The 25330-nt window shown below is 30.0% G+C and overlaps 3 protein-coding genes across 4 annotated transcripts in view; 1 reads left to right on the forward strand and 2 right to left on the reverse strand.

The window, feature by feature from the left end:
- LOC116769244 (cadherin-99C) overlaps positions 1 to 5867 on the reverse strand; it is a 74117-nt gene extending 68250 nt beyond the window's left edge. Inside the window, exon 1 of the mRNA XM_061528341.1 lies at positions 5589 to 5867. The gene's annotated coding sequence lies outside the window, so the exon portion shown is untranslated. The remainder of the gene's footprint in view (positions 1 to 5588) is intronic.
- A 1709-nt stretch (positions 5868 to 7576) lies between these two features.
- LOC116769329 (suppressor of lurcher protein 1-like) overlaps positions 7577 to 25330 on the reverse strand; it is a 100171-nt gene continuing 82417 nt past the window's right edge. For both annotated transcript variants that reach the window (XM_061529495.1, XM_061529496.1), the window contains 5 exons: positions 14384 to 14570; positions 13943 to 14133; positions 9068 to 9275; positions 8064 to 8308; positions 7577 to 7863 (listed from right to left, as the gene is read on the reverse strand). In XM_061529495.1, coding sequence (XP_061385479.1) covers positions 7796 to 7863; positions 8064 to 8308; positions 9068 to 9275; positions 13943 to 14133; positions 14384 to 14570 — 899 coding nt within the window. In that variant the 3' untranslated portion in view covers positions 7577 to 7795. The remainder of the gene's footprint in view (positions 7864 to 8063; positions 8309 to 9067; positions 9276 to 13942; positions 14134 to 14383; positions 14571 to 25330) is intronic.
- On the forward strand, positions 15340 to 18991 carry LOC116769328 (DNA ligase 3). The gene is made up of 4 exons (XM_032660396.2): positions 15340 to 17146; positions 17322 to 17475; positions 17579 to 17842; positions 18020 to 18991. Exons 1-4 carry the CDS (start codon positions 15563 to 15565, stop codon positions 18769 to 18771), a joined length of 2754 nt encoding a protein of 917 aa, XP_032516287.2. The 5' UTR covers positions 15340 to 15562; the 3' UTR covers positions 18772 to 18991.

A 25330-nucleotide genomic window follows, 5' to 3' on the forward strand; every position in this document is an offset into this window, starting at 1 on the left:
GACTCGCATATAGGATGGTTTAAAAATTATATTTAACTCACCAGTTTAACAGTAATATATACTAATAGATGGCACTGTTTGAAGAATTAAAATTTATCAAAGAAAAACAAAACTTCCAAGACTTTAACATCTTCTCGAAATAACTCGATTTAACATTTGAGTAATGATTGTTTCATTTTTAAAAACAAACTATTGTCTTCTAATCTTATCTATTTTCCAATCATACAAATAATTTTTCAGCAAATCGTCGAATTTATGATAAAATATTTTTGCATGCACGATTTTGTTATTTCCTTCAATAACCTGTTCACTTCACCTTCATCTTAAAGCCTTAATCCGTTACACAATTTTAGTTGCTGGTACACTAAAAACAAGAATGAATTTCCCATAAACAATTTACAATACTCAAATTTTTAATTGAACAAAACCAATTACTCGATCGACTTATATGGAATTAATATTAAATTCGCACCATTTACAGTCTGTTATAACGATCGTAAGTTGCAATATTTCAGATATTTAGGTGGGCGTTATATTATAATATTTTAATACGAACTATAGCGTATCGGATAGGCTTTGAAAAGTAATGTCATGTTTAGCCTATTATAGAAAATAATGATGTATTATATCTTACATTATCCTGACTTATGCCTTTCAAATGTTGTATTTCTATATTTTATACTCACCCGTTACAATATAAGAATATTCTTCGCATTTTGTTACAAAGAATATATTTTAATTATAATTTTATATAGATATAGATTGTTGCTTTGTATATACACTATATACACATAGTCTATATATTATGTAGACTATAATATATATAACAATGCAATAATAATGTCGCGTTATGTCAAACACAAAAAGGAATTCGTATTAATGATAGTAGTTGGCCTTAACATCTAGCGGGTTGAAGGCAGGTGTTTTAAGCAGTACTTTCAATTATATCTTTACAATATTTATTTCACATTGGAACCGCAAGTAATATTATTTTAATATTTAATTTAAGACCATTCATTACAGTAAAGATAACAAATATTTTGGATTTTATATTTTCAAGAATGCTACATTCAAAAAAATATATATTATTAAATGTATTTTATCTAGCCTACTTATATCCACAACGTATATTTTTTAAAGCATAATTATTTCATTTAGCCTAAATAAATTTAGACAAAACTTATTCATAAATAAAAAAATCGCTTCTTATGCATCTACTTGTGGTTTGTAGAATGTTTGAGATCGAATGAACTGTTGGTATCCCTACCACTTAACCTTACCAAACTTAGCATTGTCAGACCAAACAGACAATTTTCAGTTTTTTTCCGCAAATGATAGAAACAACGTAGGTTTAATTATAAAAACATGGAGACTATTTAGACTGACGACGCACCCTAATGGTAACAGATACACAAACACACACACGCACACTTAATGTTAATTTTCATTGTAGCAAGTTATTAGGATATTTGATATAATTATAAATTGCTCATTCTACACTAGCTCCTTCCTCAATCACTTAATGTAACAATTAGAAACGCATTACAGGAGCTATTTAAGTAAATTATATATAATTAAGGAAGTAAACAAGGTTTACACAACAAATGGCATTCTGGGAACAGAAATGAAAGCCTATATGAGATTTATAGAATAACACACAGGCTTATTATTATTACGGCTTCGCTTTTGAAGATTTAGTTTGCTTCAATACATTTATATAAAATAATTACGTAATTGGATATAAATGAAATTGGTGTTATATAATATGAATTGGTGTAATATATATATATATTCGTTTTATTTCAGTCCTAAGAATCCTAAGAAATACATAGTTAAGATTATTCATCACAGGTATTAACTGAGAAAATATTTTCTTTATCGTATGTTGAGGAAGGATGATGATAGGTTTGAAAAGAAAAATTCTGTTTTAAGGTAACAATTCAATTTCGTTAACTTAGTATAAACAATATATAAAATCATTAAATAAAATATATTTTTTAAGTACTAAACAATTATTATAATATTTAAAAAATAAATTTAATATTATCCTCATCTGCGAGGATATTTCGTAAGTTCAAGTTAATGATGATTTTAAATTCTTTTATACCTTCTATTACGCCATCGCCATATTACTTTTAGATCCCATGTTAAGAAAAACTGGCCACAATAATTAAATATTCAAATCATTAAGTAATAAACACAAAAACGTCGCGGATTAAGTCATCAACTATTGAGCAATTTCCAATGACACCATTGACACAGTTAAATATTTTAAATATCTACATAATAAAAGGCTACAACAATGAGGGTGTGCGAGAAAGAACAGTTGTACAATCAAATATGACCTTTTACAGCTTTGAAATAAGGTTTGCGGGTTGTGTCGTGATTTCAAACTAATTATCCAATTTGTCATCCCGACTGTTCGTGTATCACAAACAAAACAGTTGCATTTCTGACATATCTCATGCCTTCCCGGCGCTGTCATAGTATAAATTAGGCAGTTAGCCCGGTATTTGGGCACGGCCTTTAAATTCCTTTGTCTTATCATACATAAATTTTAATAATAATAAACATTTGCATATGCGTGGTTAACTGTTGTGGAGACAGTTTCGTTTTAGAATAAGTAACATACCTGGCATGCAAGCAGTTAGTGTCTGTTGGATTCAGATATATATATAAGTTATACAGATGACAAGTATTTTTGTTTCAATACAACAATCTAAGGAATGACATAGGTTTTGAAAGTGGAAAAATATTCCTTTTTAGAGTACCCGGTGCTCTAGTGTAGGTATATAAAAAACAGTTTATATGAATTACGATAATTCTAAGATTCCGCGGAACGCAGATAGTGTATAAAAAACTATTATAGGTACTAAGTTAATTTATAACTTCATATGGTTAGAGGTTACTGACCTAAAAGTATGTTATATAAACATCTGGTTTCGGCACTTACCTGTTTTCGGTAAAAACAACACACAAGCTACAAGGCTTAAATTTCTAAACATCAAAGAAAAACAAACACTTTGACATTCATCCCTAATTTAGCGTTTATAAAATTAATAATCTCATAAATATTTAAGAATAGTATTTTTTTCGGAATTCTAGACTTTTGTTTAAAAGAAAGTATTAACATTTCTAGTCTTCAAAAAACCAATACTTAAATATATTTAAATACAACTTTCCACAAGAACGTGAACTTAATTTGATTTTGCTTTTAGTTTAATAGTTATAAAAAAGATAAGAATATACAAGAGATGCGTGTATATGTTTAGTAGACAATAAAGATAGCCGTGCTCTTACCGTCATACTAAGAAACTTCTAAAAGAATGGAAGTCATAAGTCGCGTTCTAAAGTCAGGGGTCCCAAACCATTTTTTTAATAAAAAGTCTAAAAAATACCCTATAAGCGAACCACTAATTTTTTTAAACGCACGTTTAAAATATACATACCTTATTTAATATTAGCTGTCTAAACTAAACATAAAGTAATCCATAAGCGATCTTCCGTTATTAAAAGAAACTATATTAGCTGATCGAAATCATTCAGCTTTACATAATATAATTAACAGTTTCATTAAATAATAGACCTGATTTCTATGCTGGAGGCGTTTTGGTAATAGTAAAGAAAGCAAATATCTGACCATAAACGTAGTACATTTGTAGCAGGTCTCGATTTAAAAAATGGAATAAAATTAGGCACTTTATTTTTTCAAATTGTTTAACATATAATAAAACAATGGCGTATAACTTTCTTATTTGAATGAAATTTATATATTTATTTGCAATAACATTATGAATTTCATATATCCAAGTCATTTAAATTTTTATAATGAAAACTCTCTAAATTTAACCATTCATCTTCAATTACGTAGTTAGATTCATAAAAGACGCTAACAATCGAATTATAAATCTGTTAATACGGCAAAACAAATAATCAAATTACAAACATCAAACCGGCTCGAATTCGTAAGCGACATCATATACGTTAGCACCACAAGAACATCAAACTACATATTTAATACGTCACAAAACTCATCTAAGTTTAATTTGAATGATTAATTTACACAGCGCTCACAACCACAAGCACACATTTAAAATATCTCATTTATAATACCAGAGCAAGGACGCCAAAACAATAAGTAATCACCAATAAACATGATAGTCTTGACATGATAAGGCCAGACCATATATAGATTCTGTATCATTAGACTGTAACGGTATTCTTAAACAAATGGAACGGATTAACCCAGTAAACCTTTGCCAGTATGGGAAATACGATAATGTATGTAAATTGCACACGTAAAGAGAAAGTTTTGAGTCATCAATTTCCGTATATTCATATTACAGACTGTATTAATTGCAATTCACCACAATAATCTTATATAAATAATATAATGTGTTCTGACAAGAATTTTCTTAACGCGGAATGTACATAGGTATATACAAAAATTGTTTTTATTGAACATTAATAACAGTTAAAAAGAAATAAATTGAAAAACTAATTGATTATCATGGACTCAATATTGCCAACAGAATTTATAGCAGAACTGTTTTGATTAATTTTCTATATTCATGGTTGCTAAGTCAAATTTCGTTAAAATTTAAAAAAAGAACCTTGTAACCGCACATGCAAAGACGATCAAAAGTATTACAATGTCAAATAGAAAATAAATATGTCCGTTACTAATTTGAAACGCACAAAACAGTTTTTTTTTTAACGAAATTTAATATTCATTTTATTTTAATTAAGACAGGTTGTTTTTTGTATATTGATACTGACTCGGAAACAACGTGAATGTTACGAAAAATGTAATTAGCAATGAAAGACCGAAAAAATATAACACATACCTATATATACATAAATACATATATATATATATATATATATATATATATATATATATATATCTATATATATATGTGTATTTATGTATTTATATATATGCATGCATGCTGCATGTAAGCAAACCAAGCATGATCGTGACTTCACTGAATGAATTCAATACATACTTTTGATTAAATAATAAAAATGTGCAAGCTTGTTGCTAAATAAGTATAACATGTAAAAAGTGGATAAAAATAAAGGTGTCAAAAAACTATTCATAAGAAGACTCATAACCGCCATATTTGTGAGGTTTCCTTGACACCCAAAACCCATAATTAAAGTTATCTTCCAATCCTGTCCAAGTTGACTCCATGAAAGGCGATGTCACGTGTTATTTGAACAAAGTGTTGTAAAACTTACGGCAAATGTTATAAAATATAGATATAAAGTTAATGATGTAAGTTAAATACAATGAATGCATTTCATATAAATATTTGCAAGCAAATGACATAAAATACCCGTTAGTCGATAAATTCTTGGTGTGTCTAATTACGTGAGACAGTGAATTAATCACAGAATAAGCCAGGTGGGCACACACCTATAATATAAACACACAATTCTGGTTATTAGTAATGAAAAAGCTTTCTTACCTAAGTTATATTAATATTTTTTATAAAATTGTCAATAGGAATGAGATTTAAAATTTGAATTCAATGAAACAGCTTGAGTTTTAATAAATATTTCAGAGATCATTAAAACTTTACCTATTGTAATGTATGCTCGACTAAACACCTGCCTAATTCCTACTATGGGTAGGGTCCAGAGGCTGCGACGGCGTCCCTTTAAAATGTAGCACTTATGGTCACAAAACACTCCGGCTACACAACGAACACCTGTTTTGTATCTACAAATACGTTCTCACTCACACAAAAAATTCGTAAAAAGTTTTGCAACACAAGCTTGATCGTAAAAAGTTCGCGGAGACAAAGTTGCAAAATGAACTAACAACAATCGAGCCGGCGACCAAACTCCAACTGACGTCACATCTAGCGTGTTTCACAGAGTGGGAGAAAGGGTGCGAGCGAGATAGCAATGCTATAGTGCCGCCAACATACCTGTTGAGATTAACTAGAACTAGAAACTAGTAAGTTGCAACTGTGGGTTGCACTGTTTGCTAGTGATGAAAAGAGCTAGAAATATGTTCAGATTTCTGTTTACGCAATTATTCTAAACGAAAAGTGGCAGTTCTTGCAGGAAGAAATGCCGACGCAAATTATACACCTCAGACAGCATTAATTGAAATTCTTTGTTATAGCACATTATGGCATTGTCTTAAGATTCAAACCAGCAAAATAAATAATAAAAAAACTTATTAAAAATGTAAGTACGATACTCTGAAATCTTAAAAGCTTTTATTATAGTTATAATGCTGTAAATATGTTTTTCTTATATATTATTAATAATAATAAGAAGGAAAGACGTAGTCGTCTAGTCTTAGATGATAGTTCATCTAATAAATTTCTGAATGTTCGTTTATCATATTATGATAATAATTTAAAAATATGTTAGTATTAACTCGCTACCAAAAAACGAGATCTGTTCAGAAATTATCGCAATTATATTTATTTTTACAAAATATATGTATATATTTTTGTGTATGTATCGTCGTCTTGTAAGCCTATTCCAGTAGAGAAGCTGTTTTTTTTTTTTTTTGATCACATTCTCTTATGCCATCTTTATCTCCTTAATAGAATCGTAGCGTGGTCCTTTTCCGTAAGTCATTGAATGCGATGACTACAGCTACATCAATGTTTTGTTTTTAGTATTTGCAAACAATTTGTGTTAGCAAGATCGTTGTCATGATGTGAAACAATACTTTTTCTTCAACTAAACCGTTTGTTTTTGCAGATAGTTTTGCGCAAGTTACACATAACTCGCAGATTGTAAGTACTCCTCACAAGAAGACATAATGCATGTTCTCAATCGGAGAAATCTGTAAGACAAATTTTAAAATTCGTTCTAAACCAGCGCGATTTTTCGTTCTTGAATAGAACTTCGATTGGGATGATTGGGCTTTAGTTTCCATCTCTTAAATGTTACCTACTCATAAAAGTATATCATAAATTGAGCAATTTAAATTTTGGAACATTTTTAGCAGCGACCAATCCCCTTATCAAAACTTTGATAAAAATTTAATGACAGCTTCTTTAACGATGATGAACCATATTATTTTCTTCACTTTATCAATGTTTTTGACTACTGTAAGTGCGCGGGCAATCGGTACGTTCTTCGTCGTTTACATCTTCCCAAACCTTTGAAAACGTTCCGTTCTACGGATAAATATTCCTTGCTTCCAAGATAACTTGGCATAGGATATGACAAAATCAACACATGTAATGCATCTGCTTATAAAATTACGGTTTTCATATAAAACTGTATACAGATTAATTGATCCATCTCAACGAATATAACTAATTATTAAACATTATGGCTGAATTACATTTTTTTTCACACAAAGACACATGAAGGATACATGTTAACGGTCGAAATTCAAATGTCGCAGTGCCTACATTTTGAACAAATTACGTATATTTTTCAAGTAAAAAACCGGATATTGTTGTTACGAAGTTACAATGAAAAAGTCATTTGAATTTTAATCACCTGCTTATTAACAGAGTTCAGATATCACCTTATATATTCCAAGACGCGGCATCTGGTGGCTAGCTTTTGGTATATAATCAATGAAACAACATTTATATTTTATTTATATAATATATTTAGATTCCGTGCCCGCGTGAATAGAACTTTATTGTGTTATATTGCTGTAGATGTTAATAGTTGAAACTTATTTATAGACATGTTTATAGAAAATATTGCGTACCTACGATAAAAATTACAGTGTATGGCACATACTATACAAAATGTACAGGATTATTATGCTAATAGTATTAATTATTAGTCTAGTATCACTTTATGAATGATATAGTTGATGATTCAGATGTGCTGCGGCAATTATGAGCCCCATGACACCAGAAAAATCTGTAAAAACAAGTAAGATTAGAATCCATTCAGAATGCACGGAGAGCAATAAAAGTTTTTTTTTATAACCTATAGAAGAAAAAAATTTAAAATTGTAAAGAATGAAAGCATTATAATAATAAAGCAGTTTGAATGTTATTTATACGTCTAAGAGATGTCTGGCTGTGATAACGAAACGTCTCTGAATTAAAAAAACTTACGCAATGATTCAGAAGCCTTATCAGATATCGGAGCCTGATATTCCTCCGATGCTTCCAAAAATTGGTACATAGCTTTGAAACCAGTTCCATCTAATCTATCGTTTGACCTGAACGTGACTTTAAAGAAGTTCCTCTCAGATTCCACGTGGAATTCTTTCATTTGACCGCAATACCTGCCATACTTATTATCTTCTGTCATGTAGTTTGAAAATTCTACATAGTCGCTTGCCGACACAGCTTCACAACTGAAATCGAAAAATAAATTATTTAAAATTACTATAATAGCTTCGACAGACAGGAATTACGTTGATTATAATTCAGCTATAGATGAAAAAATGTATAATGGAAATGTATAACTTTAGAGCGATCGTATACCTAAAGTAATAAATTGGTAAGTAATTATAAATATTATTTGGACTAATATCAGAAAAAATTTTATTTTGTGACGTAACCGTGCGTGAAGGTCGACACTACTTGTCTTGCAGTTTTGGAGTAAGTGCGTATAATTTTGGAATGAATCATAATATATATAATATTTTCTTTATAAGAATCCCACAGCTTTTAAAGACAAGTACCCAACAAAAACTAGGTATTATAAAAAAAAAAATAAAAGCGATACTTTTACTTTATTGATTGATTTAATGTAATTATTTTAAGTTCAATAGTTGAATATAAATGTCATTTTGTTTGACATTTAGTGACGTGACAGTAGATGGAGGAATATTCAAGGATGTATATTGACATTGGCAAAATATTCCACGATTGCAGTGCGAATGACGCTATAGTTTAAAAAAGATGTATGCAGTACTTACGTTCATTAATTAAATGTACCTATTTCAATATATATTTTATAAAATACATCATATTAACGGCTACTTCATACAAACTTTGGAGGTGTCAAATTTCAGCCTTCAGTTCGAGCAATTTTTTAGTTTTTGCTTTTTCGTATTTCTCATATATAGATAATCCTTTATATGTTTACTGTATAAGTCTGAATTACTTACGGTAGGACTCCCTCTACATCGAAATGGGTGAAATGCAAGTGAACTTTCTCACTCTGCCCTCCGTGGAAGAAGTAAGAACATTCTGTGTCCCTCGGATATAGACCAGGAGAGTTGGGAGAAGCGAAGGTACCGTTGTGAGACTCGCTACTGTTATACACGAAAGCACAAGGGAACTCCTTCAGCTGTCTACCAGTTGTAATACCAAAATCTGTAATATATTAAACATTTAAACATAGTACATTCGTAGTTTCAGCATAAGATCTAACCGCTAAGGTATCAGGTAAGATATAAGGTAGGTTTCGTCATCGTCGCGGTATTTTTAGTTGGGTAACAAAAAATATATTCAATAAGTTGGAAAAACCCAAACCGAAACATTATAGAAGCTAAAAATTAAATAAAAACGGACAAAATCAAGTTTGACCGTAATCCATAAGTATCGTAGGAAAAAATAAAATAAAAAATAAATAAATATGTAATGCTGTTCTTAAATTATGAGTTATAAATCTATGTAATTAAACTTGAAAGTCTTCGTTTCCAAAACTTTTGTACTCATACGTCAGTTTAAGGTTTGTTTGCTTTACAACCGCAAAGGTCCGTGAACACAAACTGATAAAAGTTAATCAACGTAACGAAAACTATGAAGTTTTTCAGAATTTCACCTTTGTTGCGTTGGATGAAATTGATTCAAGCAAAATTTTATGGCTGGCTTTAATCGCAAAAGTTTCTATAGGCTTTAATTGCAAACGTCAAAATATGGGAAATTAACGGGGCTTAAACTGCATGAGCCTTACATTGCGTCGACTTAGAAGTTTTCTAGGAGAATATGTTTAAACTGCTTTACGGTTTTCCTTATTGAGGTACGTAAACATAAAAAAATCGATAACAATATACAACTTTTAAGGTACATTAAAGTTTGGTTATCCTATAATGAGATCTAATACTTTCGCGAGTTTTATTCATTTAAATGAAACTAATATTATTCGGATATACTACGCGTGCTTTATTTTTTGTAAAAAAACTACACACTCCCAACGTTTCGGTTACTTTTCAGCAACCGTGATCACGGGCACGAGATTTGGTTATCCTACTAATAAATTTTATATTTTGAATAGTAAATTTGTTTTTTTTTTTAACAAAATCTGAACTGAGTTACTTCAAAGATATCAATAAACATTTAGTATAACATGAAGTGAACAATGATTATGAATTGCTGATGTTTAAAGGTCGTTTAGACCTCGCATCGTCAAACTACTTAGTATTATGTACGAGTGTGACGTAATAATTAACGGCTATACATAAATGTTTAAGATTTGTCCTATACTCAGGCAGGTTTAGTTTACATTAGTTTTCTTTAATGTCTAATTAATAAACACAGGCCATTTTCTTCTTCAGAAATAAATGACAGCTTCTTACAAGTTTGTATCCTCAAATTATATAGGTACGGACAGTTTCCGTTTGTTATTTTAAAAATCTATGTTGATATAAAAGGTAAGTTATCATATGGGCTCAGGTATAAATGAAAAACGAATAACTCTCCGTATGTAGATTCAAGTTGCATATTGTTGGAAGGGTAAGTATATTTCTTCAGTCAAATATCTAGGTTGGTTGGTTGTATTATATATGGCCTGCATCCGAGTAAAGACGTGCACACTGCACAGTATATCCTGCCATTGTCATGAAGAAAACTTTGATACTATGATATGAAAAGATTTACAAATTAAAAAAAAAATTGAAGCTGTCAGTAATTCAGTTGTCATTTGTCAATTGTCCATCAGAATGTCATTCAATATGCCAGTTTGTTGATGCTAACTTGAATAAGTTTAATGTATGTATAGTTCGTTTCAATAAAATTTAACAGTCCTGTAAACAAACATGATCAACTGATATGGACAGAGACTTGTCTATGCCTCTAGTGATGTGAGTACTTTTTAAGATAGTTTAATGTTACTATAATAATTAAAGTATTTATATAAAAAAAATACTTTAATTTATTCATATTTTGTTAAGTATTTATTATTGAGTTTTTAATGAGTTTAGAAATGCAAAACACAGTAAAGAGATTTTTGCATCCCAATAGCACTAAAATAGCGCACTTTAAATTAATGATTGGTCGCCAGCACTGCAAAAATTTTATCTCAATGCGTTCCAAATGACTCCCAGATCAGAGTATTTTAGTAAGAAAGTACTGAAAAAAATTACTCTATCTGCGGGGAGGCAGTTGGAACTGCTAAGCATTTGCTGGATAACGGTCAAAACTTGCGTCGTCCCGATAGTTAGAGTCTCGGTAGCCAGAGCGCAAAAAGAATTAATCACAAACGAACGATTAATAGGTTTTGTGAGAGAATGCTACAAAATCAAACGTCAACCTTACTCTATCCTTGAAGCGGCTCATGATTGGACTGTAATGATGGATACGTATGAGAAACAATATAAAATACCAGGGGATATCTGTGATATCAGAGACCAGAGATATTTCTGTATTCGAGAAATTTAGAGCGCATTGTGTTAATAAAGCTGACAGTTCCTTGGGAAACGAACATCTCCAAAGACTATGTCATCAAGGTCAATACGTATCACGGGCTCACTAACGATTTTTAAAAAAGTTTAATTTGTACTTTTTAGCGCTATCTATGTTTAGTTCCACCTGCTTAATGCAAGGAATGCAATTTTACTGCTCAGTTTTAACTAATTTTCATTACAGCCTGTTTAATACACTATAGTGTTTGATATAATCAGATATTTTTCTATATTTGCGAGTTGGTTAAAGTTCCAATAATAATGATTATAAATGTCTTTATATATAAAAGAAACTAGTGTTATTTATAATATTTATAACTCAAGAACAGCATTACGAGTTATGCTGAAAACTGGTGGAGGACCAGGAAAAAGACAGAATACTTAGACCTTGGAAAAAGACAGGATACTCCTCATGCGATCGAAAAAAAAATTTATAGAATCCAAAATCTTATTACTTACAGCCTATAAGGAGGTTTAAAGTTCGCCCGGACATTTCTAATTTGGAAAGTAACGCAGACGAAGTTGCGGGCAAAAGCTAGTTCATTATATGTTTATCATATACAACACTCACTTTTCAAACACAAATAGACTTTGATGAGTAAAAAATGATCGTGTCTATTTGAAAAATGCAATAATTTTTCGTGTTCAAAATAAGTTTTGAAAATAAACATATATACACAGTTATTTAGTGATGAAAAGATTGTTAAAAACAGTGGTGGATTTATTAATATGTAATTATTATCAGGTCTGATATTCAATTGTACGTAAGAACGGAGTAATCGTGGTCTATTGCTTTGTTTACAAAATTGTCAAATTCTATTGAAATGAAGAATAGTGTTAATATTAAATATTTTATATAGTCATTTGTTTCGAACACAATTTTTCTGCATATGAAATGCCTAATGCCATTTACTACAAGTACCCTTGATATGTTTGTAGGTACTCAAAAATGTTGCAAGCGAAATCAACGTCCGCATTTGAAAAATTTTAACGATCATGGTAGTTACTGCACGAACCTGACAAACTGAAGTCAAATTCCCAACTCATATTAATGTTAAACTTTCATGTTAGTTACATAAGGTTTGCATCACGTTTTGCATGTAATTTTTAGGCATATGTTATATTTAATAAAATTTATAATATCGGGATTACTTAAATGTAATTTCTTTGACACACGCTTTAAAGAGCTGTCGCAGTTATAAATTGACAAGCTAGTGGTTTGACAGCTCTTATTGATATCTTAGTGATGTAATTATACGTCATGGTGATAATTGCAGAATACGGTATGTAATATGACTGACAATTACAATGAAAAGTAGTACATATGACTTAATAACTTTTATAATAGCGATTTTTGGGTGTCTTCAAGAAAAGGGTAAATAGGTGAAAATTGATTAGTGAACGCACTATCTCAGTATTAACTGAGATAGTTAGTTCATCTCTATGACTTCTTTGCCACCTTCCAACAGATGGAATGACAGTCAAGCACTATCCAGTCGAATTATAAAAAAGCGAGATCTATGAAGCTGATTAATTTGAGTAATTTATATTTAGTTCTTTAATGAAAAATATTTATTTTTTTTTATATTATAAAATCACCAGTTTATAAACTTAAACAAGTACCTACTATCCATTCAGCAGAAATAAACAATATTGATCAATTTTAAAATCCACATCTTTTATAATTTTAAACAAATATGGAGTAACTGTGTATTAAAGTTACTTATGTGTAACTCAAGGTTTTGGAAATTGCTCTTACTTGTGTTTGCAATACTTTGATTCATTGAATTTATAAGCTATTTATTACATGCAATTTATTCGACGGAAAAGAAATTGGTAAGATCTTTGTATTGCAATTAGGCAGATACATTATGTCTGTTAATTTGACAAATAAGATGAACGAACAATCAAATAATAATATGTTACACTAACTTACATTTACTATTTCGACCAATATTTTTAATTAATTACGTTTATTTTTACTTATAAGAAGACTATGTAAGGTACGTTAATCCTAACACGTTCGAAGATTCATGAATGAAAAACAGGAATCTCTCGTGCGTCATTCGGCGATGCAAAACTCGTAAATAAGGTAAAGAGGTTGCTTTTCTAGAACTTGAACTATTTATGTTTCAAAATATAAAATTTTGAGTAAGAATTCTTTAAATATCATTTTACTTGGAACGCCATAAACGTGTGTCTAAATAATTATGTTCAAAGTTGCTTAATTCAAAGGAATACATTGTATGTAATAATCACTTCAATCCTTAAAGTATTGAGATTTGGAAGTTTTCGGTTTCTTATAGTTTAGAGAGCAGAGTTTATTTACGTTCAAATTTATTTATTCTCCCAACTTACTCTCTATGAATGAATATGATATTTTAAATCCTCTTGAATGTCTCGAAGACTGGGTACCTCGAAATTCTAACATCAATTTTGGGCCATTTGACATTATTGGTTGTGGCCGATCGACCCCACAAAATGTGGCAACATTTTCTAGCCGCCCATCAACGTTAACGAACGCTTGAAGCGAATCCAAGTTCCGGCAACTGAAATGAATAAAGATCTGTTAATAAAAACAACGACATGTAAATATAACTAATTGTATTTTATACAAGTGCTTTAGCGTGGTAATTGTTTGTTATTACGCTCGTATGTTTGTATGTCTCGTTTTATCATGGAATATAAAGGTGTGTATTATATATATAAAGTATAAGTAGGTACTCGTAACTCAAAATATTCTTCATTCTCTGCTTATATATTTACTGCACCCACAGGCTATAAATTGCTAATACTTACTCTGCAGACCCATCCGAAGATTTGAATAAAAAGAAATCTTGAAATATCAATCTTATTCTCTCTTTTCCTCTTCCAAAAAACTCGTAATGACAATGAGTATTAGGAGGATATGCTAAAGGATAATGAGGAGAAGTTAATGTCCCGTGTTTTGATCCGTCACTGTTGAACTCTTGGTGACAGGATGAAGCTGAAAAAGATCGAAGACAGTGGTTATTAATACAATAATACAACTAAATGTCTCGTTGCATAAATTATTAAAATAATTAAACATTTTAACTGGACTAATAACCAAATATATTTCATTGAAATAACCAGATTTTTTTTAATCAGTCAATATATTTTTTTGTTTGCTAATACAATTCAGATTACTTTTAGATTTATAATAGATACTACCACGATATATATATGTATATACATATATATGTATATTTGTCCAATGAAGCCCAAGGGCTTCAATATCAATATCAGTTACGCGACATTTTTCTCTTTAAAATTGAAAATAACATCTTTGTTTTTACTTTATATAAGTTGTATTGAAATAAAGTTAAGGACGTTAAATTTTACTGATTTAAACCCTTAGCCGATTAAGACACACTTCAATATTTAAATTTAATTACAGATATGTATAAGCCTTCTTTTGTATAATCCTTAATTTCAGTATCATATAATTATTTTTTAAAGTTTCATTCATGCGACTAAATAAGTTTTATTCACATTAAGCAAGTTACGCATGCGTTAACCGGATATGGCTTTATGCGCATGCTCCAATATTTGAGTCAATATAGTAGAAGTGTAATGAGTAACTATTTCATTTTTATATCAGCTTCAGAGTAATTTCTTATACTAATAATTAATGAGGGTTTTTTTAAGTTTTATAAATATATTTTCTTAATGTTACATGCGAGTAATGGAATTCTCCATGTTTTCATAAAAGGCATGACAGATCTTGTTTGACACATTTGAGACACTGTCAGATGGGTCATGGAGGTTATAAAACATTTGTTTACGAATCTTTCCTAATTAAATTGTTTACAAAAATGCCATTAATAACTTAAGTGTATATGTTTGTTTTGTTTTTAAAATATTTGTTGTCGTGGAAGTTTTTAGGAACCGCAAATCGGCTATCAAGAGTTTTGACTGTGCGTTGATTTTTTTACCCTAAGTTGTTACCTGTTAGATATGACAGAATCTACGCCGTTTTACGTTGACCGAGCTAAGGTTGGACGAGCCAACTGTAAAGGGTGCAAGGCTCACTGCGAGAGCGGACAGTTACGTATAGCAAAATTGGTTGCTAGTCCATATGGCGAAAACCAACAAATGAAGTCATGGCACCATGTAAACTGTTTGATGAATGTTTTATTAAAACAACGACCTACCACTAAACGGATAGATTCTATCGATGATATTGGAAATTGGGATAATATAAGCAAAGAGGATCAAGAATTTATAATTAAGGAAGTTAATCAGATGGAAAAGACATATGCTGATAAGTATAGTGGAAAATATACAGCTAAAGTCATAAAAAATGAACATTCTCAAACAGAACTTAAGTCGCCTAATATTTCTTTGCATGATGAAATAAAACAGATGACAGAAGATGACAAATTCTCAACATTCTTTACTTTATGTAAGAAAATATCCAAAGTTGATGCATATACTGAGAAAACTGCTGTAGTTAATAATTTTTTTACCAATGGTTGTGATGGTAACAAGTTTAATGGAGATCTTGTTTTATGGTGTAAGTTCCTTCTACCTCAAGTATCCAAGAGAGTTTATAATTTAAAAAGCAAACAGCTAATTAAATTATTTGCTAGAATATTCAATACAGATCATGATGATATGCTCACACACTTAGAAAATGGTGATGTAGCCGATACATTACAACACTTTTTTCAAAAATCAAACACATGCAAACCAGCAACACAAAGTTCTTTAACATTACAAATTGTTGATGACTTCCTCCATGAACTTTCAAAATTGACAAAAGAAGAAGAACAAATATATCACTTTAAAAAAATAATAAAAAACTGTACTGTGGATGACCTTAAAATGCTTATACGCTTGATAAAAGGTGATCTGAGGATAAATGCTGGACCAAAACATATACTTGAAGGTGTGCACCCTGATGCATATAGCGTTTTCCAAACATCCAGGGATTTGGATATGGTTTTAGAAAGAGTCTTGCCACAAAGCAGTGAAGTCAAACATAAAGATGCAATGCATAGAAATGTTCAGGCCAAACTCAGTATTATGACACCAGTACTGCCAATGTTAGCAGAAGCGTGTAAATCTGTTGAAATGGCTATGAAAAAGTGTCCCAATGGAATGTTCTCTGAAATAAAGTATGACGGAGAAAGAGTACAAGTACATAAAAAAGGAAATGAATTTAAATATTTCTCAAGAGCTCTAAAGCCTGTAATGGCTCATAAAGTCAGTCATTTCAAGGATTACTTGCCTCAGGCGTTTCCTAAAGGGGTTGATTTAATATTAGATGCCGAGGTCTTAATGGTAGACTTAAAAACAGGCAAGCCTTTACCTTTCGGTACTTTGGGCATACATAAACAGTCTGAATTCAAAGATGCTGGAGTGTGCTTATATATTTTCGATTGCCTATATTACAACGGCGAAATTTTAATAGATATGCCAATAAAAAAGAGACGCCAAATATTACATGATAATATGGTTGAAATTAAAAACCATGTGATGTTCTCAGAGCAGGAACTCATATATAAACCATCTGATTTAGCCAATATGATTGCAAAGGTAACTATAATTACATGTAGGAAAATTATTTTGCTAATCAGATAATATGAATGTACCTTTACAAATCTTAATAAGAAATAAATTAAAAGGAATAGCCTAATAAAATATTATTCTATTTTTAATTTCTAATGAAATGTAATCCAGAAGAATTAAGAATATTTTTTGTGTATTTCAGGTATTACAGCTGGGCTTGGAAGGTCTAGTTCTTAAAGATTTGGAATCAACATATGATCCTGGAAAGAGACATTGGTTGAAAGTAAAAAAGGATTATTTGTTTGATGGCGCTATGGCAGATACAGCTGATCTGATTGTTTTAGGAGCTTGGTTTGGTATGGAAATATAATCATATTATAATAATCCCTAACTTGTGATTTATTTTGCATAATAGTTATGTGTATAAGTATGAAGTTTTCTTTTATATTATTTTTTAAGGTACTGGAAAGAAAGGTGGTATGATGTCAGTATTTCTAATGGGATGTCTGGACAAATTTAGAAACAAATGGGTGACTGTTACTAAAGTGCACACCGGTCATGATGATAGTACGTTAGAAAGATTACAAAAGGAATTAAGTCCCTTGATGGTAAAAATATCTCAAGATTCCAATAAAGTGCCTAATTGGTTGGACTGTAAGAAGGGAATGATTCCAGATTTTGTTGCTGCCGATCCTAAGAAACAACCTGTTTGGGAAATTACTGGTAATTGAAATTTTAATTCTATAAAATTTAGGCTGAAATTACATTTTTTCCTCAATGGGATCCATTCCTAAATGTTTTATACTTGTTCTACAAATAAATTTGAATATTGCACTCTCAATAAATTTTAAAGTATTATTGTTTAAAAATATTAATTACATTTTTACATTTCAACTTCAGGAACCGAGTTGACAAAAGCTAACTTACATACAGCCGATGGTATATCTGTTAGATTTCCTAGAGTGACACGTATAAGGGATGACAAAAATTGGGAAACTGCAACAAATTTGGAAGAACTAAAACATTTATATAAAACTTCAAAAGAGAAAACCGATGTCAGTCTTTTAAATAAACTAGCCGCTACCGCGGATGACTATGTACCACCTGAGAAAAAACCAAAACAAAGTCCTAAGACAACTAAAAACAAAACAAGTCCAGTATCAAATACTTTGGACAAATGTTTTGCTAAGTATGCAAAAAGAAATGAAAAGTCCCCAATTAATCAACATAGTGACAAAAAAAATGCAGATTCTGAGGATGATTCAGACAGAACAGACATTGAAGACATAAGTCCTATGAAAAAAGATATCAAACCTAAACTACTACCTGAGAATCCTCTACCAGATGTCTTTATAAACAAACGGCTTGGTTTCTATCCAGATTTTATAAGCATACCAGAAAGGGAAAGGTTTCATTTCGAAAGACATTGGGTAGCTTACGGTGGCAATGTAATTAAATCATTAAAAAAAATTGATGTAGATTACGTTGTACATAACAATAATAAAATTGGTTTCGGTGAAATGATGAAATTAAAGAGAAAACTACCGCCAGATGTCAGACATGTTACAAAAAGTTGGTTGATAAAATGTATAAATTGTGTTAAATTGTGTGATACTAAGAATTATACTGTTATAGTAAAACCATTGCAATGACTGTCATAGTAAAACCATTGCAATGATTGTCATAGTAAAACCATTGCAATGACTGTCATAGTAAAACCATTGCAATGAAATACCTTAATAAATTATGTACATTACTGTTGATTTATGCATTAAAAGTGTGTTATTCTAATGTATTGAAACTTTTTTTATCAACAAATAAAATACAATAAATAATGATTTAATTTATGAGACTAATTGTAAGTTTACAAAATTGGTGTTTTATTATTAGACATATTAATCGGGATAATAACAGTTTGTAAAGTAGAATTATAACGTTAATAAATAAATTTTGTTCAAAATAAAAGTATGTCAGAATGCAGGTAAGGAAAATTAAACTATTTAAAATGTGCAAAATTACCAACCATAAACACTTAAAGGTTAGGTCGAGATTTCAACTCTCAAAATTATAACAAATCATGTTGAAAAATATTTAAGTAAAACAAGTAAATACCAAATTTTTTTTTTATAATACGGCCTTCATCCGTACAAAGACGTGCACAGTATATCCTGTCAGTGTAATGTAGAATGGAGGAGACACGAGCCGGGATTAAGTTTTGTATGTAAAAAAAATTTAACAGTCTCCACTGAAGTCACAATTAGGAACTACATATGTTGATAGATCTAAAGCAACACAAATTCAATTAAATGCAAACATAGGAGATATATCCTGTATAAAAAATGTAAAACTAAGACTAATGTTAAATATCAATATTTAGATTGTCGTACAACATTGACGCAATGTCAATTACATATTATGTACTCATACGATAGTTTTGACCTATGACCTTTCAACGATATCGATAAAAAAAGTGAATTAAGTAGAAAAAAATTGGCTAACATTTTATCTTATCGAGGACACAGGATCACCATATTATTAAACTAACAGCGTTATTATCTTTTTAGAATAAAAATAATAATTTAAAAAAATCTGTTTTAAAGCGAATTTATATAAGAGAAAAGTATGAAGTCTTTCGTCCATTATAAAATATAACAATTACAAGTCACGAGTTTCTAATATTACTGGAATATTATCTTATTTTAAGATAAATTTTAACAAAGAAGTAAGCAGTCGCTGGAATTAAAAAAAAATAAATGTTTTAATATACGTAAATAAAATGTGCAATACAAACTTATAAGGTACTTCAGTTGTTAAATAGCTATTTTTTATTTTAAATAATTTAAAGTCGAGGGAATTTAAGTGTCAAAGTTAGAAGAGTTGCAGTAATCTCGAACATTTTACAGTCAGGGGAGAAACACACAGGCTGAATACATTTCACTACCGCAACACCTTTTGGCTGTATCGCTGGCGTATTAAAATTTCAACGACTCTCGAATTCTGTAAGGCTACCCTTGTGTAACAAATTGTTGCCAATTCATACCATGGTAAGTCTGTAGATTTAAAAATAAAAGAATACCGTTTATTATTTGGTTCTAAGGTACATTTTACGAGTTTTGTATTTAGAATTTTAAGAATATAGTGTATTGTCATAGTTTTTTATTTTACGTAAACTTTTCATTCAGTAAGTCCAGTATTTAAATAACTTTTTAATTTTTTAGTAATTTTCCTCAGGTTTTACGAATTCGTAGAAGTTCCTTACCAAAATTAAAAATTGCTAACATTTGAATTTTCAAAGTTATTACTTAAAATATTTGCAGCCAAATATTCCGGCCTCGCATTTTTAAATATTTATAGGGAAAATCCATTTCTCGACTTGCAACGTACCTATGTATCTGTACCCGAGGTTACCTCTTGGGGTTTGTGGATTTAACTTTACCACTTCGACGAAGTTGAGCCCTCTTAAAGAAGAATTCGTGTATAGATTGAATTTATTAGGTACAACCCGAATATTTTTATATTATTTCAATATATTTCTCGTTATTACTGACTAGCGAAAGCAACAACAAAAACATTCGTCAATAAATCATAATATTTACTTGGTATCAATTTAAAAAGGAAAATTAAAATAGCTTGAAATGATTCTCAAATTCGAGAATCCTTTCATAGAATTCATGCTATAAGTACTTTTTTGGTGTAAACTCGGCCAACAAGCTCGTTGAGTCTCACGGAAGCAGAATCATTCATTACTGTTCTCATAAATAGTTTCTGCTTGTGCCGGTTTGCTAATAAAACATAAAACAGGCATTATTAAAAGAAACATAAAAGGAGTTCAACTTAAAATAAATACAAGCATGGGTATATTTTATACTAAATGGTTGCCCTAAATCTCAATGTAAACAGACAAATTAGAATATCAACAGGAATAGTTCTGAACAGCCATAATATTCGAATGTCCCAAGATATTTTACTTCGAAACAAACAGGAAAACAATTGCAAGTTCAAAATTTATCGTCGTTAAGCAGAAATATTTAACTGTTTTTATGTAGTTATTTCTCTTTCTGATTTTTATTTTTTCCAGTCATTAATTTCAAGTCCTCTGAATAAGATTTTTATATAAATTAATAATTTTAATAGTTCTAGAACTGAAATTACATTTTAAGGTTTATTTTTGAAGACTACCTTATGTCTAAAATCTATGACAGCTTAATAATATGTAACGATTTATTTAAAATATGATTACAATAACAAATAACTAGAAGCAAATAAGTACATTGAACTGTATATTGCTCAAATTCATACAAGCATCCTTGGAAGTTTGCAAAAGTTAAGCCCAAGACCAATTTTCGTTTTATTTCCCTATGTGCTGTAGACAAGTCAGTCTCAAAGTTTTCTTCTCTAACTACTGACGTATATTACGTTGGCATATGATTGGGATTTTGCATACACAATTGTGAAACATATTTCTGCATAGTTTGGATGTTTGTAACACAATTGTCAGAATGCACGATAAAAATATTGGAATTCAATAACAATGGTACAAACGTAGAATATAACATAAAGATATACCTACCTAATATATTTCCTAATTTGCGGTTAAAGAGATAAGGAAAATCTATTAATAATTTAATTTGCTTGAATAATTGCTCTTGCGAATTGCTACATTATAAAGCTTTATATTGCATTTAAATTTTATATGAGTTAGAAGGCTTTAATTTCACAGCGTTGTTAAACGTGGTTTAAGTGGTAATACAAACCATAAAACATTGGTCCTGTTAAGTCTATATAGTTTTCTTTCCCGCGAAAATATAATCCATTCACAAAGTAAAATAAGATACAATTGTTATTTTAATATGTTATTATAAATACGTTATATATATTTTTACATTTTAATCAATATGAATCAACTTTACATTTATCTACTTTTCTAAATTGTTCCAGTCTTATTAAATGTTGATGTAACCAAAATAATGCGGAAAATAATAAATGAAACTTGAAAAAGCATTCTTAAATATACATTAAACATGCATTTTCATATATTATGACACAAGGGACACGAATATTTTTATCTCAGGCTATGCTTTATTTATAAAATTAAATTAAAATACACATATAAACCAGGACTACATACGAAAACAGCCATATTTAAAATTAAAACCTAATTTAATTTACATCGTAAGAAGTATGGGGCAATACATGTCTTAATTTTGACATTGACATATTTTAAAGAACTGTTTAGCGAAGACATTTAAGATATCTTTTCATTAAAAAGTTTAATATTCTATGGAAATGTTGACGTTTTAAAAGGGTCCAAATAAGCTGTCCACATAAGCCGTTAACACAAGCGACAACAAAGCGTCATACACGCATGCTTTATTTATTCATGACATTTGTCCCCGACCTCTAGTTAATTATGACGTAACGTGGTTGGTAGCGCGACTTTCAAATTGGATTATTTGCACCATCGCTCGCTGACTGGTTAACAATGAACTGCAGTTAAGTTTTTGGCTGCTTTGTTATGTGGCTACCGGAATGGAATAGTCTGTTGAATATTTAAAGCTTTTTTCGTTTTCGGCTTTATTGCTATAAATTTTTTAAATTATTTATAACAGAGAAGGATTTTTTCAGTATTAAATTATATACTGTCATAAAATTTAATATTTAATTCATAATTTTACATAAGTTTTTATGGAACTTCTATAAATCGAATAGGTAACAGTTTTTGCAGCCGTTTTGCCTTGGGGCATCGGTTCTTTTTAAACATTACCATGGTGTTACTGGTTTATGGATATCATTGCTATAGTAGATTTTAAATGTTTTAGTTCAGTTTAGATATAAATTTTATAAATTTTTTCTTTAGTCCACTTTCTGATAAAGTAAAACATTTCCGTTCCTGTTTAGTGTCCGTACGAGGAAACCACATTTTATGTCTGGCTTTATCACTCTTACTTTAATTGGCTTTGTAATCGCCATGCGACAAAGTGTGAAGTAGTTTGTAAGATAGAACATTACAAATTACAATTTTTGTCGCTATCTTGAAAACTTTCCGTTACTAAACTGTGATCCCAACTTGCAAGTTTGTACAAATTTCCATATTGAAACCAGAACTACCTTAGTATTCGTTAGTAACTCCTTCTTAGAGACGAAGTTTTGCTTTGAATTTTTTCACGTGACATTAAATTTGCTGTATAAATATGGTTGTATTAAAAATTTAAATTTATTTTTAATTATTTCGTTCATACATAAAGATAAAATTATATTTTCAAAATTAAATTATAGAATTCTTGTATATCACCAAGTTTAAACATTCGTTAATTGTGGTTACAACAATAGTTACGAGGCGGTAAACCACAATGACCAACTTCTATGTTAGAACATTGCAGTTTGCAATACGGCAAAACTTCCCGTATAGTTGACAATACCGTTGATTTCATTTCATCCAGAAACTTTAAGGGAATGTATTGTAAGAAAGATTTTTATAATCTAAGGAATTTATTTGCAGATATACCTTTTGAATGTTATGAAAATGTTGCTGTAAATTATATTACATTAACCAAACTAACATTTATGAATTTCACAACTAATGACGACACTTTTAGATAATGAGGTTGCGACGGAGATGTGCTAGATAGCGAAATATAATAACGACATTTTTAAAAAGAAAATTAATTATATTTTCTATATTAGCTCGAATAAATATCTCTATTTAGTATCTGTATTATTTATTTAACGCAATCTTAAAATATGACGAAGCATCCGAAATTTTTTATAAGTATATACATTTTCTTGTGTAGATACTTATTATTGAAGGAATAGTATTTTTAATTATTAGGTAGAGGGAATTTTTTCCCTCTACCTAATAATTTGAATTTGAGAGTCGTTGATCGACAAGTGTGATCTTTATCAGAGCTTATGTTCAGTGTTAAGAATATTTTTATCATAGTGGAGATGCGAAAACTTTTATCTAAATAGACTTAGAAGATTTATGAGTACAAAGAAGAATGGAAACTCTACCTAGCTCAAACCTTTATAAAAAAGTGAAGTCCGATTTAAGACAGAAAAATGTGAATTTTAAAATAATCTAAAATTAGAACCTAAAATCAGCTCAGCATAAGTCAGTCAGTCTTAACTTATGCTCAGCTGATTTTGGTTACATTAGATTCTTCTTTTCTGCCTTAAGCGTTACACGTAAAATCCACAAGTGCTCTCTGAATGTTTGTAATACCTCACGGCTTAGAGCCCGCGGGTTGAATATCTCATCTTTATTTACATGCCCTGCCGATCCCGGCGACTTTTCTTTATTGGCTTTCAAATAAACCAGCTAAATTATTCATGACACGAATTATTGTTAGGAAGATGCAATTTTGGTGTAGTTTGTCCTCCACATATACCTGCCCTGCGTACTTTGTTTTATTTTCAATGTCCCATTTTCTGGAGGTTTTGTTTGAGTGTACCTTATTATGTTTAGGACAATAGGACAATCAGTAGAAATAAAATCGATTTGATTATTAAAATAATCAATTCCTCCTGTTTTTCGGTTACTAGTCACTAAAATTTATTAATATTCTTGGAGTTGTTAAATAATGTTTATATAAACTTCAAGTATGTATACAAATGGTACAATTAGTTGATGCATTCGTGCAGTTAAATTTATTCAATTTATAAATACATAAACTTTGAATTGATATCAGTAATTAAGAAACAGTTATGAATTTCAAAACGTTTGCCCTTTTCTTGTTATAAATATGAATGATGAATAGCATTACAACCTTATTTGAATAATAATAAAAAGGAGAAAAGAAATGGAAAACAGTTGTAATAGATGTAGGTAATTTCTTCAAAGTGGCAAGAGAATACCATCTCTTACAAAAGGAGACAAAGGGGACTATCTTGAAAAGATTACGCTACTTGAGTTACGTATTAAATTCAACGTTGTTGAAAAGTTTCAATTGTTAAATGTAAACGATATTGTATTTGACATATTGCGAAGACTTCGCATACTGAGTTAAAATTTAATTATTTATGCGCGTAAAATCTAAGGTATCAGTTATAATGACATTAAAAACAAATGATGAGTTTTTTAAGGGGATAGAAGAAAAGTAATCTAAAAATATCTTTAACCAATATTGTGTTATTTACATATATTATGCATTTCTACGGTTATCGTACAATTTTACTTTCAAATTACATAACTGGGTCACGAAATTAAAAACG

This window comes from Danaus plexippus, chromosome 5 (assembly GCF_018135715.1).
Source record: "Danaus plexippus chromosome 5, MEX_DaPlex, whole genome shotgun sequence".
NCBI lineage: Eukaryota > Metazoa > Arthropoda > Insecta > Lepidoptera > Nymphalidae > Danaus > Danaus plexippus.

Excerpts from the sequence above, each read along its gene's own strand:
- LOC116769328 (XM_032660396.2), top strand. The coding sequence starts at position 15,563 with ATGACAGAATCTACGCCGTTTTACGTTGACCGAGCTAAGGTTGGACGA. Across the intron at positions 17,147-17,321 it reads TAGCCAATATGATTGCAAAG|GTATTACAGCTGGGCTTGGA; the intron begins GTAACTATAATT and ends TGTGTATTTCAG. Across the intron at positions 17,843-18,019 it reads ACCTGTTTGGGAAATTACTG|GAACCGAGTTGACAAAAGCT; the intron begins GTAATTGAAATT and ends TTTCAACTTCAG.